The following is a 17,674-nucleotide window of genomic DNA, read 5'->3' on the forward strand; positions in this document are numbered from 1 at the left end:
TAGACCGTCCACAGCTAGAAGAAACTGAGGAATGTGTGGCCGGTTCAAGAACAAAAGCATACCTCGGTTTCTTCCACTCGTGGACACATAAAAGAAGCCCAAGGGAGCCGCCGGCTTATTCTTGTAACAGGCCATGACCTGTCTTGTCTTTTTAATTTGGGTTAATGTGATCTGAACTCAACCCTGAAATGAGTGAAAGGAGCAGCTCGTACGGAGAAACTGCTGTAGTCCACTCTGACCAGTTTCAACTGAGCTTAGGCCCCAGTTACTAGACACAAGTGAACATCCATCGGGGGCTTCTGGTTGCTTCCTGCCACTAGTTGTTGCTGTTATTTGTGAAGTCGTGTCCGACCCATCACAACCCTATGGACAACGTTCCTCCAGGTCTTCCTGTCCTCTACCATCATCTGGAGTCCATTGAAGCTCACGCCGACTGCTTCAGTGACTCCATCCAGCCACCTCATTCTCTGCCGTCCCCTTCTTCTTTTGCCCTCAATCGTTCCCAGCATTAGGCTCTTCTCCAGTGAGTCCTTCCTTCTCATTAGGTGGCCAAAGTATTTCAGTTTCATCTTCAGGATCTGGCCTTCTAAAGTGCAGTCAGTCAGGGTTGATCTCCTCTAGGACTGACCGGTTGGATCGCCTTGCAGTCCAAGGCACTCGCCACTAGTGAGATCAGTTAAATCAGGGGTGTCAAACTCGAGGCCCATGGGTCGAATCCGGCCCACAGGATGCTTAAATCTGGCCCACAGGGGCATCCTGGAAATAACGAAGGACCGGCCCGCAGTGCCTCTGCCAGCGGAAATGGAGGCTGCAGCCCTCCCGACCTCCGTTTGCACGGGCAGAGGGTTGCAGGAGGCTGTTGCAGCCGAAAATGGAAGTCGGGAGCCTGTTTTTGCTGGCAGAGCACTTGGGCCTCCGCAGGCGCCCCTGACACGAGTGACGTCGAGCTGGCCAAGCCTACCGTGGCCACGTCCCCCCCCCCAAGGTCAAACACAACCCTGATGCGGCCCTCAATGAACTTGAGTTTGACACCCCTGAGTTAAATGAACCAGGTAGCTCCCATTCATGGTTTGTTCAGCATTACCCTCCAGCTGAGATCCCAGGTTTGTTCCCCTCTAATATACCATGATCAGAGACCAAATAGGATTTCCTGTCCTACGACTTTGTTAAAAGGAAGATCAATTCAAGAGTCCTGGTTCAGACGTTCACAGTCGATCCTAGCTTATTTAGTCACCTCTGGCAGAAAGAAGACAAGCATGGACTCTTAAAAGACTCAGTCAGGGGTTCTTCCTTTTCTATCATTCTGATCCCTTTTGGACAGGAGTTAAAACAAGGAGCAGATTTAGGAAGCACGTCTCGGACACGATCTACCACGACACGAGTGAAGAGGGAAAGGGAAAAGGAAGGAGAAGGAAGAGGGAAGGAAGGGAGGGAGGGAGATTACAATAAGAGGGAATGAGAGGCTGAGGGAAGTCCTGCCTTAGCATTTGGCCGCCACAGGCGCCCCCCCCCCGCCACGAGTGACGTCAAGCTGGCCATGCCCACCCTGGCTACACCACACCCCTCCCCCCCCCAGGTCAAACACAACCCTCCATGAAAACAAGTTTGACACCCCTGCTGTAGCAAGGAAGGAAAAATAAGGAAAGAGGGGAAGGAAAAAGAAAGGAAAATGAAGAGGGAAGGAATAACAAGAGAAGGAAGGAAGGAAGGAAGGAAGGAAGGAAGGAAGGAAGGAAGGAAAGATTATAATGAGTGAGAGAGGGTGTGAGGAAAGTCCTGCCTTAGCACTTGGCCACCACTGGTGCCCCCCAACCCCTGGACACGAGTGACGTTGACTTGGCCAAGCCCATCCTGGCCACGCCCCCCGAGGTCAACAACAATCCTGATGTGGCCCTCAACAAAATTGAGTTTGACACCCCTGCTCTACCAGAACAGTCTACCCTCCTCCCCCACTGATGCTCACCTCATCCTCCACTGCAGCAGGCACAAGTGGGCACCTTGTGGCAGGCGGTGCTCCCGCAAGGACCGCCTTGAGATCAATCAGGGTCTGTTGCTTGGCTGACTTCTTGGACTTGCTGATCTGGGGCTGCAGCAGGGACTCGGCGCCCACCGACTGGGAGGTCTGGGTCTCCTCGGGCTGCCGCATCTCGTCTTCTCGTGGATCGTCTCCTGGCTCCAGGCCCTCTTCAAGATCCTCCAAGGTGCGGATCCGTTTCAGCGTCTCACTCAGGAAGGGCTGCTCCCCTGACGGGGGGCTCGGCGGAGCCTCTGGTGGCATCTCTCCGTTGCCAGGTTCTGTACCGGAAGAATCAAGATAGTTATGGATGACAGGAAAAGACTGCCAGGCTGGACTAGAGCAAAACTCTAGTTTCAGATCGGTTCACACGCGCTAGCTAGGCTAATATGGGAATCGCTCAGGGGTGAAATCCTCTGAAGAGTGCTATCGGTTCTGGTTCTGGAAAGGAACGTTTTGAAGCCTTCCGAGTCTGCAAAGGTAAGTAGAACAGCCGGGGGGCGGGGGGCGGGGCGGGGGGGAATCGCTGTGCCACACAATTTAATTAGCTAGGAAGCAGGAAATCCGATGATTCTAGCGAATATAAATCATGCGTCACAGCTGATCGTTGGATCAGCTTCAACTTCAGCTTCAACCACAATAATACACGAGCGCACAATAGATACAAACTCAAGGTAAACCGCTCCCAACTCGATTGCAGAAAATACGACTTCAGCAACAGGATGGTCAGCGCCTGGAATGCACTACCTGACTCTGTGGTCTCTTCCCCAAACCCCCACAACTTTAACCTTAGACTGTCTACTGTCGACCTCACCCCATTCCTAAGAGGTCTGCATAAGTGCGCCAACATGCCTACCGTCCCTGTCATAATGTTCTCTTTAATTGTATCCATCTCATGGAATCATAATTATGTCTATACCTATATATGTTATCTAATACATGCTTGATGAAATAAATAAATAAAAACAAATAAAAAATAAATACCGGTTCGCCCGAATCGGTAGCAATTTTTTACTACCGGTTCGCATGAACCGGTCTGAACCGGCAGCATTTCACCCTTGGCAATTGCTTATGTTTGCATGACAAACACCACTGATTAGCCCAAATCACTCCCAATTGTCTAGGTGGAATTCATCCGGCCTGGTCCATAATGGCATGTAGGAATGACCTTGGGAGACAGAAGGCAAGAGCTGCAGACAACACAGTGGTCGGGTAAGAGGCAACGGAGCCCACAGAAGGAATCGGGGCATGGCAAACAACTCAGGAGAAACCTCTTTAATTTCTCAGGCTGTAAAAGTGAGGGGGGAGGGAAATATACTTTCAGACCTGCAAAATTCTGTTAATGTAACCTTATGCAATAGAGTAACAGATTAACAGAGTTGGAAGGGACCTTATAGGTCATCTAGTCCAACCCGCTGCCCAAGCAGGAGACCCTACACCATTTCTGACAAATGGCAGTCTAATCTCTTCTTGAAAGCCTCCAGTGATGAAGCTTCCACAACTTCTGGAAGCAACTTCTGTTCCATGGGTTGATGGTTCTCCCTGTCAGGAAATTCCTCCTTATTTCCAGGTTGCACATCTCTTTGTTCAGTTTCCATCCATTATTCCTTGTCTGGCCTTCAGGTGCCTTTGAAAATAGCTTGACCCCCCTCCTCTCTGGGGCAGCCCCTCAAATATTGTAAGACGGCTATCATGTCTCCCCTGGTCCTTCTCTTCACTAGACGAGCCGTGCCCAGTTCCTGCAACCATTCATCCTATTTTAGCGTCCAGTCCCCTAATCATCTTGGTTGCTCTTCTCTGCACTCTTTCTAGAGTCTCAACTTCTTTTTTATAGTGTGGTGATCAAAACTGGATGCGGCATTCTAGGTGTGGTCTTATTAAGTGGTATTAAGTATCTGTCTTGATTTTGATTGTATCCCTGTTAATGCAGTTTAGGATTGCATTAGCTTTTTTTGGCTGCCACCGCAACTGTTGGCTCATATTTAACTGGTTGTCTACTAAGACTCCAAGATCCCTCTCGCAGTTGCTGCTATTAAGCCTGGTTTCACCCAGTCTATATCTGTCCTTGGGGTTTTTCCTGCCTAAGTGTAAGACTTTACTTTTCTCTACATTGAATTTCATTTTGTTAGATAGGGCCCAGTGTTCAAGTCTGTCAAGATCCATCTGGATCTTGAGCCTATCATCTAGGGCAGGGGTAGTCAACCTTTTTATACCTACCGCCCACTTTTGTATCTCTGTTGGTAGTAACGTTTTCTAACCGCCCACCGGTTTCGTAGTAATGATGATGTATAAAGTAGAGAAGTAACTTTACTTTATAAAATTTATAAAGCAGAGTTACAGCAAGTTAAAGCATATAACAATAATTACTTACCAAATACTTTATGTCGGACTTTCGCTAAGTTTGGCAGAATAAATCTTTATAAAACAACTTACTGTAGGTTAAATAGCATATTTTCAGAAATTTAAATTGTCAAGGGGAATTTTATGAAAACCTAATGAAAATGTTTTTAAATAATGCTATTAATTTTTTTTAAAAAAGTCAATTAAATTAAAAAAAAAAGGAAAGTGCTTCTATATGGGACAAAACCACTACCAGCCACCATGAAAGCTGGAATGCCCACTAGTGGGCGGTAGGGACCAGTTGACTACCACTGATCTAGGGTGTTGGCTATTCCTGCCAGTATGACTACATCTTCATACTTCATCTGACTGTGCTTCTTGTCTGGATTACCTCATAAACTTGACACAAGTAGGCTATCTGGTTGTGCAAATGCTCAGACACCCAAACTAGCCAACTACATTCTAACCTACTGCGCCATGCAAAGTCAGTCAAAATACCTGATTTATGGGTCTACACGGCAACCTAGTTGGCTTTGGTTGTGCAGGTAAACTAGGGTGTGTGTGTTTCATACAACGTGCAAACCACGCCAAAGAGTACACAAGTTATCAGCGAAGGGAAATCTGCAGGTTTCCCACTTGTCATCTAACATGCCTCGCTCAAGGCCAAACTGATAAAAACTTGAGTTCACCAATATCTGAGGGAGGCCAACAGATTCTCTAGTCCACGTACAAACTGATGGTGCCTGGCTGAGGAATTCTGGGAGCTGAAGTCCGTAAGTCTTAAAAGTTGCCAAGTTTGGAGACCCCTGACATAGAGGACTCCCAAGATACGATTAAAGCTTTTCTGGATACTTTGGCAGCTCACCTTGAAGCCCAGCCCTACCGTGCTGACATTTCAGGCTCTGCCACTGTTCGTCAGAACCTTGAGACGGATCCTTCTCGTTGGCCACGAGTGGTTCTTCTCCTTCTCCCTCACTCTCTTCGCTGTCTTCTGTTGGGAGATTTGGCTTCTCCTGGGATTCTGCGGGACTTTTTCCTAACATCCAGGGGTTGCTGGAAGCCATTCCGATATGCCTCTCATTGACAACATCCGGAACAAGATCCTTCTCTGCTTCAGGGTTGTCACCTACGTCTTCCTCTTCGCTTTCTGAGGCAGGAGAGATCTTCTTGGTTAGTTCTTTGTTCTGAGCCAGCTGCTCTTGCATAGCTTGCCTAGCCTGGGAAATGAAAAGGCAGAAATCACCATACAGCAGCCAAATATATATATATATATATATTGTAACTCAGAGGTCTTCAAACTTGTGGATTTCAACTCCCAGAATTCTCCAGCCAGCTACGCTATGCTGGCTGGAGAATTCTGGGAGCTGAAGTCCACAAATCTTAAAGCTGCCAAGTTTGAAGACCTCTTCTGTAAGTAGATCAACACAAGTCTCACTCTGACTCCATTATTTTTATCTAAATCTTCAGAGATCACTAATCCAAACCAGGAACAAAAAAGGAACAAGAAGCACACCACAAGTTGTGCAGTTAGCCAAAACTGTATCCGAGCCGATACGCTGGGCCAACTTGTAATTTATAAAGAACGTTTTTGGCCCGGTATCTACTAGGGATGAGGTGTTAAATAGCAAAACTTAAGGAGTAGCTACTTCTGGCATCTGGTATTCCTACAACCTCCAAAGTCAGAAATTCCTGCAAAAAGGCAGACATTAATGAATGAGCCAATATGCATAATTAATCTTCCTTAGACAATTTTCTCCTTTAGGGGTTTTCAACGCTTTCTTGAGATGAATGTAGAAATACTGGGAGTGACTCCATTAAATAGCAATAGCACTTAAGATTTATATACCACTTCATCATGCTTTATAATTCTCTTTTAAGAAGTTTACAGAGTCAGCCTATTGCCCCCAACAATCTGGGTCCTCATTTTACTGACCTTGGAAGGCTGGAAGGCTGAGTCAACCTACAGCTGATCATTGAACTCCTGGCTGTGGGCAGAGTCAGCCTGCAATACTGCATACTAACCACTGTGCCACCAGGAAGGAGAATGAGAAAGGGAATAAGAGGAAGGGAGGGAAGGAGGAATAGTAATAGCATTTAGATTTATATACCACTTCACAGTGCTTTACAGCCCTCTCTAAGCAGTTTACAGAATCAGCCCAACCATCTGGGTTCTCATTTTACCGACCTTGGAAAAATGGAAGGCTGAGTCAACCTTGAGCTGGTCAGAATCGAACTGCCGAACTGCTGACAGTCGGCTGTCAGCAGAATTAGCCTGCAGTACTGCATTCTAACCACTGCACCACCACAACTGAACATCTTAAGATGTTCAGATGAAACCTTCTCCGATGCTCTCTTACCTGGAGGTCATACTTTGCCATAAGGATAGTCGATTTGGCCCACCTGCCCTTATTCTGGTGTTTGAGGCTCATCCTCTCCTGTAGAAAGAAAGACAGAATGGATCAACGCAACGAGCATTGGTGCCCCCTAAAACCAAGAATGCCTGCATGTTTATCTTGAAGCAGAGAGGCCTCATTTTTATTCTTCATTGGCCAAGTGTGATTGGACGCACAAGGAATTTGTCTTCAGTGCATAAGCTCTCAGTGTGCATAAAAAATACGTTCATCAAGAATCATAAGATTCAACACTTAGTGATAGTCAGAGGATACTAAGCAAGCAATCAAAATCATGCTAGGAAACTAAATCAAACAATATAATCGTAAAGATACAACCAACAAGGTTATAGTCATAAGTAGAAGGAGATAAGTAATAGGAAGGATGAGAACAATAATAGTAATACAAACTTAGTAAATAGTTCGACAGGGTTGTGGGAATTAGTTGTTTAGCAGAGTGATGGCATGTGGCGAAAAAAACTGTCCTTGTGTCTAGTTGTTCTGGTGTGCAGTGCCCTATGCCTGTGATGGCGAACCTATGGCATGCGTGCTGGAAGTGGCACGCAGCACCATCTCTGATGGCACGTGAGTTGTTGCCCCAGTTCACCTCCGCTGTGCATACACACGCACCTCCCGCCGGCCAGCTGGTCTTCAGGTCTCTGCCGTGCATACGTATGGGGCGGGGCGTGTGCGGGGGCCGTGTGGCATGCACGAGGGGGTGGGCGCAGGGCCACATGTGCATGTGTGGGGGCACGCATGTGGGGGGGGAGGGCACTGCAGAGGAGCTGCACATGCAATGGGGGGGGGCAAAGCGTGTGGGGGGGCCAGGGCACATGTGGGGGCTGCATGTGCATGCATTTTGGGGGTTCGGGTGTGCACGTGCACATTCGTGCGCACACTTTGGGCATTCGGTCCGGAAAAGGTTAACCATCACTGTTTCCCTGAAAATAAGACCCAACCAGAAAATAAGTCCTAGCGTGATTTTTCAGGATGCTTGTAATATAAGCCCTACCCCCCTCCAAAAATAAGCCCCAGTTAAGATTGTCAGCCATTTAGTACCGTATTTCCCCCAAAATAAGACCTAACCAGAAAATAAGGCCCAATGCATCTTTTGGAGCAAAAATTAATATAAGACCAGTCTTAATTTTCGGGGAAACACAGTACTGTCGTTTTGAAGGTAGAAGTTGAAACAGTTTATGTCCAGGATGTGAGGGGTCTGTAGATATTTTCACAGCCCTCTTTTTGACTCATTGTTGTGTCTACGCCCCCTCGAGCCGGCCCCCCTGCCAGAAAGTGACTCGGAAAGTGTGGGGGAAGGGCCATCAGGACTTACCTCTGGAGCACCGGCTTCCCTGGCTCAGCTCCAGGAGCCAGAGGCAGGCCAGGTGGAAAAGATAACGAGGCCTCCGTCCCCTGACTCTTTCCCCCCGCCCAGGCCACGCCTCCAGACCCAGCCGATGGCAATCAGGCCTGGCTGGACCCTAGGTTTCGTCGGCAGGAGAGGCGGGAACAACAGAAGCAGGAGTGGGGCAGGCCTAGGAAGTGCTGAGTCATGGAGCCACACCCCACAGGATATAAAAGCAGCAAGGGCTGCTATACCCCTTCGTGGCAAGCAAATCAACTGATTAACTAGAGCTGAAGTACTGTTTATTCCTGGTTGACTCATCGGCATCAAGAGAGATAAGAGACACTTGGCAGACGCTCGCTAGTTTGCTGCCAGAGCTGATAGTTGCCAGCTAATTAAGTCATCACTCAGAGTGAGGCGAGGGGGACAGAACACTCGTTCAGTATACAGGTATTAGCTTCATTCGAAAGAAGACCAGCTTCACCTCAATCCGTGCTTTCTCAATCTTCTCCAGCTGTTCCAGGGCAGCTTCCGGGTTGCATTTCCGCAGCGTCTCAAACTCCTGCAAGACCTTCCGACTCTTCCCTTTCCTAAGCATTTTGTGAAACCTTGGGGTGAGAGAAGGAGAGAAAGGCCATGGAGATAATCAACCAAGTTGTGAAGAAGGAGTTGCCGCCAACGCAACGCAACCCAAGAGGACAAAGCGCTGGAGGAGAGCCCGGAACCGCTCGTCCTCTGGATGTTTTTAATATATTACATCTCGCATCATATGGGTTGTCCTCGACTTACAATCATAATGGAATCTACAAAACCATCCTAAATTGTAGTAATGTGACTGTGGGATCCTGAAACGGCCATAAAACATAGGCCGGATGTCAAGTACCAGGAATGTGATCACATTGGAACCAGGTCTTCAGTTCCTTTTGGAAGGGGATCTTTCTTAACTGAATGGTTGCTAAAAGATTGGTCCTAAGGTTAAGGGCTACCAAAAGAAATCTTTTTTTTTTTGTTTACATTTATATCCCGCCCTTCTCCGAAGACTCAGGGCGGCTTACAGTGTGTAAGGCAATAGTCTCATTCTATTTGTATATTTACAAAGTCAACTTACTGCCCCCCCAACAATCTGGGTCCTCATTTTACCTACCTTATAAAGGATGGAAGGCTGAGTCAACCTTGGACCTGGTGGGACTAGAACCTGCAGTAATTGCAGGCAGCTGTGTTTTAATAACAGGCTTCTTACAGCCTGAGCCACACCGCGGCCCCTTGAATTCTAACTCTATTTAGGCCTTAATACAGTGATGGCTAACCTTTTTCTCATTGTTGGCCGATAGTGCATGTGCATGCCAGCACCCATAATGCAATGCTCCCCCGCCCCGTGCATGCGTGCATTATTTCAGGGTTCAAAAAAAAAAAAAAAAAAAAAAAAAAGACAGGGCCTTATTTTCGGGGAAACACGGTACCTGCCCCATTCAAAGGAAGCACCAGTTCCTTGCATTGTAACCCATTCCCACCCGTGGCATTCCAACGCTGCTTACTTTTTGCTCTTAATTTTCCCTTCCCGTCGGGCTTTTGCTTCGTAATAGGACTGCAAGGCCCGGGCTCTCTGGAGCTCCATTCTGCGCAGCTTAGCCTGGAAGACATGGAAAAAGTAAAAAAAGAGCTGGCTGGAAGTTCTGTGAAGTCGCAGCGGAGTCAAGCCCGACTGGGCAGGCAAGGTGAAGGACGGGACGGGCTCAGCCAGGTCAAGGTTTACCTCTTCCAGGCTCATGGCTTTCAAGGAGACTTTTTCCTGGGGGGTCAAAAGTGGATCCTTCACCGGTTGCTGGGCTTTGTGGAGAAGGCTGAAGATCTCTTGCTCCAAGGGCGTCCGGGCCTGCAAAAAAGGGGCATGTGGACTTAAACCACATAACCACACGTGAGGCTGGCAAAGATGTTTAAAGATAAATCAGCTAAACGTTGGAAATGCCACCAGATACCTGGGACGTATTACCACAATGTTGACGAACCTATGGCACGCGGGCTGGAAATGACACACGAAACCACCCCGTGAAGAATGCGCGACCTTGCTGGCTCCTATTCCATGTTCCTGTGATCACACACGCGCGCCATTCAGTTAGCCGTTGCGCGGAAGCAGCGGAACCTGGACGATGCGGCGTTCCGTCACACGCGCGCAGGCCAGCACCCGAATGCCCGGGTAGACATCGTACGCATGTGTGATGGCCAGCTGTTCGTCAGGCGTGCATCCATGCTGACATCCGTGTGCCGGCTCGCGCATGCGCGATGGACTGCTGCTCTTCCGGATATCAGGCACTCCTGCACGTGTGAAGGCCAGCGGGGCCGTGCATACCTCACAGGATGGTTTTGCATGCTACTTCCGGCACGCAAGCTGCCACGTGGTGACGTCAAAAGTTCGCCATCACTGTATTATCATGTCTAGAGCAGGGGTGAAATGTAAAATTTGTTACTACCGGTTCTGTGGGCGTGGCTTGGTGGTGGTGGGAGTAATGTGGCTGGGTAGGCATGGCCAACTTGTTTTTTTTTACTTTTAAAAGCATTTTTTCTACAACTTCTTCGGCTGAAGAGATTGTAGAAAAAATGTTTTTAAAGGGTTCTGGCGATGGCAGCTGAGTTGCCAAAGAGGCTGTAAAAAAATGCCTTTAAAAGGTTCAGACGATCCCAGCTGAGCCGTGCGATCGTCAGAGGCTTTTTAAAAAACTTTTAAAAGCATTTTTTCGGCCGAAGAAAAAATGCTTTTAAAAGTTAAAAAACAACAACCCTCTGATGATCACATGGCTCAGCTGGGCATGCGGGAGGGGGGGCGCAGGGGGGCGGGATTTTTGCTACCAGTTCTCTGAATCACCCGTCACCATCGCTACCGGATCAGGTGATCTGGTCCGAACCGGGAGCATTTCACCCCTGCCTGGTCTAGAGGCAAAAAAATATTGGACAAAAATACAATGACTGGATGGTGGGGAATGGTCAGAGCCGGAGAAGCTTCTTAGATGAGAAGTGAAACGTCTTCAAAAGAAAAAAAACCAGAAAGTCCAGTTGCCTCCTGAAATAGCACCTTTGGGACAACCGTGATACTGGATGACTGAGAATCTCTACAGACTTTTCGGGCACTTGGCAACATGGCCACATTTATGGATTAGTATGACGGAAAAATCCATCCAAATGGTTAAATAGTCTGTGATAAAAACCAGGAGATGGAGACCTCTAGTCTTGGCATGGAAGCTACATGGGGTGACTGAGCCGGTCATTCTATTTCTGCCCTAGATGGAAGAGAAGACCAAGCCTTCCTCTAAACAAGCCATTTCTAAAATGCTGCCCCAAAAATGCAGGAACTTTTTCAAGTAGTTGCCTGGAGTGAAGTCTGACTTGAAGAAAGAAAGAAAGAAAGAAGGAAGAAGAAATAAGAAGCACAATCACAACTTGACCTCCTGTTTGAATAGAACCAACTTAATTTCCTGACAAAAAAGGGACGCAGTGGCTCAATGGCTAAGACACGGAGCTTATCGATCGAAAGGTCGGCAGTGCAGCAGTTCGAATCCCTGGTGCCGCGGTAACGGGGTGAGCTCCTGTTACTTGTCCCAGCTTCTGCCAACCTAGCAGTTCGAAAGCAGGTAAAAAATGCAAGTAGAAAAACAGGGACCACCTTTGGTGGGAAAGTCACAGCTTTCCATGCGCCTTTGGCGTTGAGTCATGCCGGCCACATGACCACGGAGATGTCTTCGGACAGTTCTGGATCTTCAGCTTTGAAACGGAGATGAGCACTGTCCCCTAGAGTTGGGAATGACTAGCACATGTGTGCGAGGGGAACCTTTACCTTTACCTTAATTTGCTGAACCATGGGCTAGGAAAAGCATGGTAAATGGTCCATACAGCACAGGGTATATTTTAGGGGATTACCAAATTGCTGCGCGCCAGAACAGACCAACTTTAATGATCATAGGGTCCAAATAACACTGACCTGCCAACCTGACATCACCTCCTCAATGGGCAAAATGCTCACGCTCTCCTGCTGCAGCGGGAAGATCAGCTGCTCTGCCCGTCGATTCTGCTTCACGACTGGATCCCATTTGTTCAGCGCTTCGGCTGTCTGTGTGTAAGCTGCTTCCCTTACCACCTGCAGACACAACCGGATAACCATGGGCCCCCACATGGTCAAAGCATCCCATTAAGGAGACATTAGAAAGGGTCAGTGACAGAAACTCATTTCCGGTAGCGCTTTACAGACAAAAGGCGCTTTCCTGCCTTTTCTTAATTCCAAATTTTAATTATTTGATTCTTAGTTTTGTTTTATTGTATTTTTTTGATACTGTTGTGGTCCGCGAGCAGCCTGCAGAGCTGGCAACGGAGTCGGACAATGATGAGGCTGAGGAAGAACATGGGCCAGTCCTGGAGGCTGGAGAAGGCCCGGATGAGGGCTCTGCATTGGAGGAAGAGGTGGGGCCAGGGCCCTCTGGGAGTGAGGTGTGGACTACCAACAACAGATACGCATAATTAAAAACATTGTTTTTCTGAACTTACCCGTTGGGACTCTTCCTTACTAAGTGGGATTTCAGTTGGTATTTTCTGCTGGGCTTTTTTCAGCTGTTTCTGAACCGGTCGCAGAGCTGGCACAGCCGAAACCGGTTGTAGGAGCTCCGAGAGCTGGACTTTCTCATTGGCACCTGCAAAAGGCCATGATATTTCTGAGTCGGGAATGTTGAAGTTCACATTGTTATCCTACACACAATTTTCAGAGTTACAGCCTTTGAAGCATCCCCATGATCAGGGGTCTGCAAACTTGGCTCTTTTAAGACTTGTGGACTTCAACTCCCAGAGTTCCTCAGCCAGCTTTTCTTTGGCTCTGGGAGTTAAAGTCCACAAGTCTTAAAAGAGCCAAGTTTGCAGACCCTTGCCCATGATCATGTGATCAAAATTCAGACCCTTGGCAAGTGACTCCTACCTTGGCAAGTGAGTCCTTGGGACCGTTGCTGTCCCAAGATCACGTGATGGTTTTTTGCGACCTTCCGACAAGCCAAGTCAATGGGGAAGCCAGTTTCACTCAACAAATCGGGTTACAAACTTTTATCAGCTGCAATATTTCACTTAGCGACGGTGGCAAAAAAGGTGGTAAAATGGGACAAAAGTCACTTAACAAACGTCTCCCTTAGCAACAGAAATTTTGGGGGCTCAATGGTGGTCGTAAGAAGAGGACTACCTATAGACTGTCGCGGAGTAAAAGTTTTACTATGTGGCCCCTAGGACTTGATGGTACATAATCAAAAGGTATTGTATGGATTTAACAGTGAGAAGCAAAAAAATAATAATAAAATAAAAAAATAAAATAAACCTTACCTCCACCACCCACATCGAATTCTGAAATCTGTGCGCTGGCCTCAGAACGTTCAACCTTTCGTCGTCTGCAGGAATGACAGTAACCAACTTGTTAGTGGGAAAGGATTGCATGGACCGGGATGCCCTATGCACGGTCACTCACGCCCTCATGACGTCTTGCCTGGATTACTGCAACGCTCTCTACATGGGGCTCCCCTTGAAGGGCATCCGGAGGCTGCAGTTAGACCAGAATGTGGCTGCGCGGGTGATAGAGGGAGCCCCTCGTGGCTCCCGTATGACACCTATCCTGCGCAGACTGCACTGGCTACCTGTGGCCTTCCGGGTGCGCTTCAAGGTCTTGGTAACCACCTTTAAATCGTTCCATGGCATAGGGCCGGGTTATTTACGGGACCGCCTACTGCTACCGAATACCTCTCACCGACCCGTGCACTCTCACAGAGAGGGACTCCTCAGGGTGCCGTCAGCAAGGCAGTGTTGTCTGGCGACGCCCAGGGGAAGGGCCTTCTCTGTGGGGGCTCCCACCCTCTGGAACGAACTACCCCCAGGACTTCGTCAACTTCCGGACCTCCGAACCTTCCGTCGCGAGCTTAAAACACACTTATTCATCTGCGCAGGACTGGATTAGATTTTAAATTTATTGGTTTTAAATGGGTTTTATTTTTTATAGTTTTTAAACATTCGGCCTTTTAGAATAAGTTTTTTAATTGTTATTTTAACCTGTATTTATGTGTTTTTATTTGCCTGTGAACCGCCCTGAGTCCTTCGGGAGATAGGGCGGTATATAAATACGATAAATAAATAAATAAATAAATAAATAAATAAATGGTATAACCTTTTTTTTTATTATTTGCATTTCGCCGTGAGCTGAAAACGCACCTATTTATTCAAGCGGGACTGGCTTGAAAGTCTTAAATGTCTTATTAATTTTAATTGGGGCTATTTATAATTTTAAAATTTTAAACTGTTTTAAATTCTCGGCCATTTGTAATATGCTTGTTTTAGTTTTGTTTTAATGTGTATATTGTGGGCTTTTTAATATTTGGCTGTACACCGCCCTGAGTCCTTCGGGAGAAGGGCGGTATAAAAATCTAATAAAATAAATAAATAAATAAATAAATTATATCCCGCCCTTCTCCGGAGACTCAGGGCGGCTAACACTATGTTAGCAATAGTCTTCATTCTATTTGTATATTTATATACAAAGTCAACTTATTGCCCCCAACAATCTGGGTCCTCATTTTACCTACCTTATAGAGGATGGAAGGCTGAGTCAACCTCGGGCCTGGTGGGACTAGAACCTGCAGTAATTGCAGGCAGCTGCTGTTAATAACAGACTGCATTAGCAGCCTAAGCCACAGAGGCCCGTGGCTTTGAGGATGGCTTGTTCTCAGTCTCCCTCACCAAGGACTTTCTCTCTTACCGCTTCCCACCAACCAAGGCGGTGAGGGCATCTACCAGTTGCCGGTGCTTCTTGGCTGCCCCTTCCTCGTCCACCTGTGGAACGAAAGAGTCCCAATGAGCAAGAACTCATCACTTTAACATTTTATTGAATTACAAAATATTGTAAAATACAAAAAGTACCGTATTTTTCAGAGTATAAGATGTTCCGGACTATAAGACACACCTACCTTTTTTGGTGAGGAAAATAAGAAAAAGATTCCAGCAATGTTGCCTCGTTGCAGCAAACAGCCTGCTTTACTTTCATTTTCAGCATAGCTTCATTAGCACAAGAAAAAAAAAAATCTGCTACCAGCAATTTACCTCCTTGCAGCAAGCAGCAGAGGCCCAGCAATAGGCCATGGCAATCCCTGCAGCCTGAAACAGCTGAGAGTCGGGAGGCTGCTCCAAGGGACAATCAACTTGCGCTAATTAGGTTGTGCTGAAGCTGAAATAGGCTGTTTCTTCTTGCTGCTTGCTGCAAGGAGGTAAACTGCTGGGAGGCAGAGGCCAAAGGGTGGGGGCCAGTGGGTGGGCCGAAATATCATATACGCTGAAAAATACGGTAAATAGAAAAGCAGTGGGGAGGAAAAGGGGCAAGAGAAATGAGAAAAGATAAGAAGGAAAAAGAAAAAGTAACATTGACTTCTGACTCTGTTGCAATAAAACAGAGTAAGACATTAACCTCAAATTGCAACTTTTGGCTTTTTCATAATAATTTGAACAAGCCACTTCTGTAAAGATCTATCAATCTATTTGGTGAAACCCAAAGTCAGAATTTCCTTCTTTTCCACTTCAAGCACCAAGTTCAGAAGCAGTCTCCAAGTGGAAACAAAAGTACTTGGTAAAGAAAAGTTCTTTTCTTTAATCAAAGTAGTCAGTTTTGCCATTTCAGTCCACTCAGTCAACTTCTGCAACCATGATAGGAATCAAAGTGTCCTTCCATTTTTGTGCATACAACAGTCTTGCTGCAGTCAACATATATAATAAAGCAAGAACTCATAAATCCAGACGAAAGTAACGTAATTTATGGGAAATTATCCCTGCATCAACAGGCTTTTGTTATCCATTGTTGTTCAGTTGCTAACTTGTGTCCTACTCTTTGCACCCCCAAGACCATAGCACGTCAACACACACACATTCCCCCCCCCACAACATGCTACAGTTACAAAACCTTTCTCAATTAAGACTTTTAGCTACACAATCTGGGATGAACAACCCTTCGAAAGGCGTGAGAGTAAGAATGGATTCCCAGAGGAAAAAAATTGCAGACTATAGGAATCAGGAGCCCCACTCAGGTGACCCTGAGGACACTGATAAACCTCCAAGTGCTTCACTCTAAAAGGATGCAAAGGACCAGCTGTCTGCAAGGAATAAATAAATTCTTCCATTCCCCACCATCCTGTCCGGAGCTAAAGAAGCTTCTCGGCTGAGAAGGAGTCTTCAATCTCCATTCCCACCCCACTCCTGGGAAAAGGATACTGCAAAATCTCCATTTCCTCCCGATCAGCTGGGACTTGGGAGGCAGAGAATAGATAGGGGTGTGGCCAGTCAGAATTTTTACTACCGGTTCTGTGGGTGTGGTTTGGTGGGTGTGGCTTAGTGGGCGTGGCAGGGGAAGGATACTGTAAAATCTCCATTCTCTCCCCAATCCAGGGGAAAGTTACTGCAAAATCTCCATTTCCTCCTGATCAGCTGGGACTCGGGAGGCAGAGAATAGATGGGGACAGGGCCAGTCAGAGGTGGTATTTACCGGTTCGCGGAACTACTCAAAATTTCCGCTACCGGTTCTCCAGAACTGGTCAGAACCTGCTGAAACTCCCCTCTGGCCCATCGGTGGTGGAAATGCATTCTTTGCTACTTATCCGATCCCGTGCAGAGAATGATTATATAAAACCCAACTTCCAGGATCAGAAGGGATCTTTTCTCAGGAGGGAGATCTCACCTCTTCCACCTCGTCCTCCTCGCTCGGGATCAGCTCCCTCTCGGAGGGATCTTCCTCTTCGACAGCTTCCATGGAGGGGGGAGGGGGCAAAGCCACCGAAACTCCAGCCAAACACGAGAACGACCGGCTTTCCTCCTTTTCCGAGCAGGCTACGGAACACGTGTTTAAGAGCCCTCTCAGCCGTAAAGCACGCCGGCAGTTCCGCCTTTGAAGCCAGACTTTTGCAGCAGTTCCGCCCTTTTCCCCTTTCTTTCGTTCGGAATTACAAGCACAGGGGGCCGCTCTTGTCCTGTGCGGGTGCGCCCCGCCTATGCTAATTATTTAAATATTATGCAAATGAGCAATTACCCCATTCCCAGGCGTTTGGGGAAGGGCTGCGATAAAACACTTAGTCGTCCCGCCCGCTTCCTTCAACCTTATCCTGATTTGCAGGGCGAGGTCCCTGGCAAATTTAATAAGCAGGTGGGCGGGGCTACCGCTGACCGCGCCTCCCCTTTGGAATCTGGGCCACCGTGGTGGTGGGGGGGCGCGGCTGACCTGATCCAATGAAGTGTAGGAATTCAACGCCGGCCCCGCCCACCCGTTTCGATTAGTTGACGCAAGAAAAAAAATCGTTCCAGCGCTTTGCTCGCTTAGCCCCGCCCACTAGACGGCTCGCGCCGCCGCTCTTCCCAAATGACGGGCCACCCGACCAATAAGAAGGCTGCCTTCGGGGCCAAGCGGGCGGGTTCGAGTCTCCACACAACATCAGGCGCTGTCTGAGGGGGACGAAGTCCGCCTTTTAAAAAAAAAAAAAATCCCTGCTCTCGTTTGGAGAATGAGCTGCCACCTGGGTCTCCGGGAGGGTCCCCCGAGTTGAG

At 47.6% G+C, this 17,674-nt stretch overlaps 1 protein-coding gene across 3 annotated transcripts in view; it reads right to left on the reverse strand.

The window, feature by feature from the left end:
* Window positions 1–17,211, reverse strand: part of UTP14A (UTP14A small subunit processome component) — a 28,463-nt gene extending 11,252 nt beyond the window's left edge. The window contains exons 1-11 of one of the 3 annotated variants that reach the window (XM_058154685.1): window positions 16,815–17,211; window positions 14,853–14,926; window positions 13,433–13,497; window positions 12,620–12,762; window positions 12,060–12,215; window positions 9,843–9,962; window positions 9,625–9,719; window positions 8,574–8,697; window positions 6,712–6,789; window positions 5,238–5,571; window positions 1,964–2,295 (exon numbers count right to left, since the gene is read on the reverse strand). In XM_058154685.1, the coding sequence (XP_058010668.1) occupies window positions 1,964–2,295; window positions 5,238–5,571; window positions 6,712–6,789; window positions 8,574–8,697; window positions 9,625–9,719; window positions 9,843–9,962; window positions 12,060–12,215; window positions 12,620–12,762; window positions 13,433–13,497; window positions 14,853–14,926; window positions 16,815–16,886 (1,593 nt within the window). In that variant the 5' untranslated portion in view covers window positions 16,887–17,211. Of the gene's footprint in view, window positions 1–1,963; window positions 2,296–5,219; window positions 5,572–6,711; window positions 6,790–8,573; window positions 8,698–9,624; window positions 9,720–9,842; window positions 9,963–12,059; window positions 12,216–12,619; window positions 12,763–13,432; window positions 13,498–14,852; window positions 14,927–16,814 lie in introns of all 3 variants that reach the window. The other 2 variants (XM_058154683.1, XM_058154686.1) reach the window with 2 other exon arrangements.
* Between the last annotated feature and the right edge of the window lie 463 nt (window positions 17,212–17,674).

This window comes from Ahaetulla prasina, chromosome 11 (assembly GCF_028640845.1).
Source record: "Ahaetulla prasina isolate Xishuangbanna chromosome 11, ASM2864084v1, whole genome shotgun sequence".
Classification (NCBI taxonomy): Eukaryota; Metazoa; Chordata; class Lepidosauria; order Squamata; family Colubridae; genus Ahaetulla; species Ahaetulla prasina.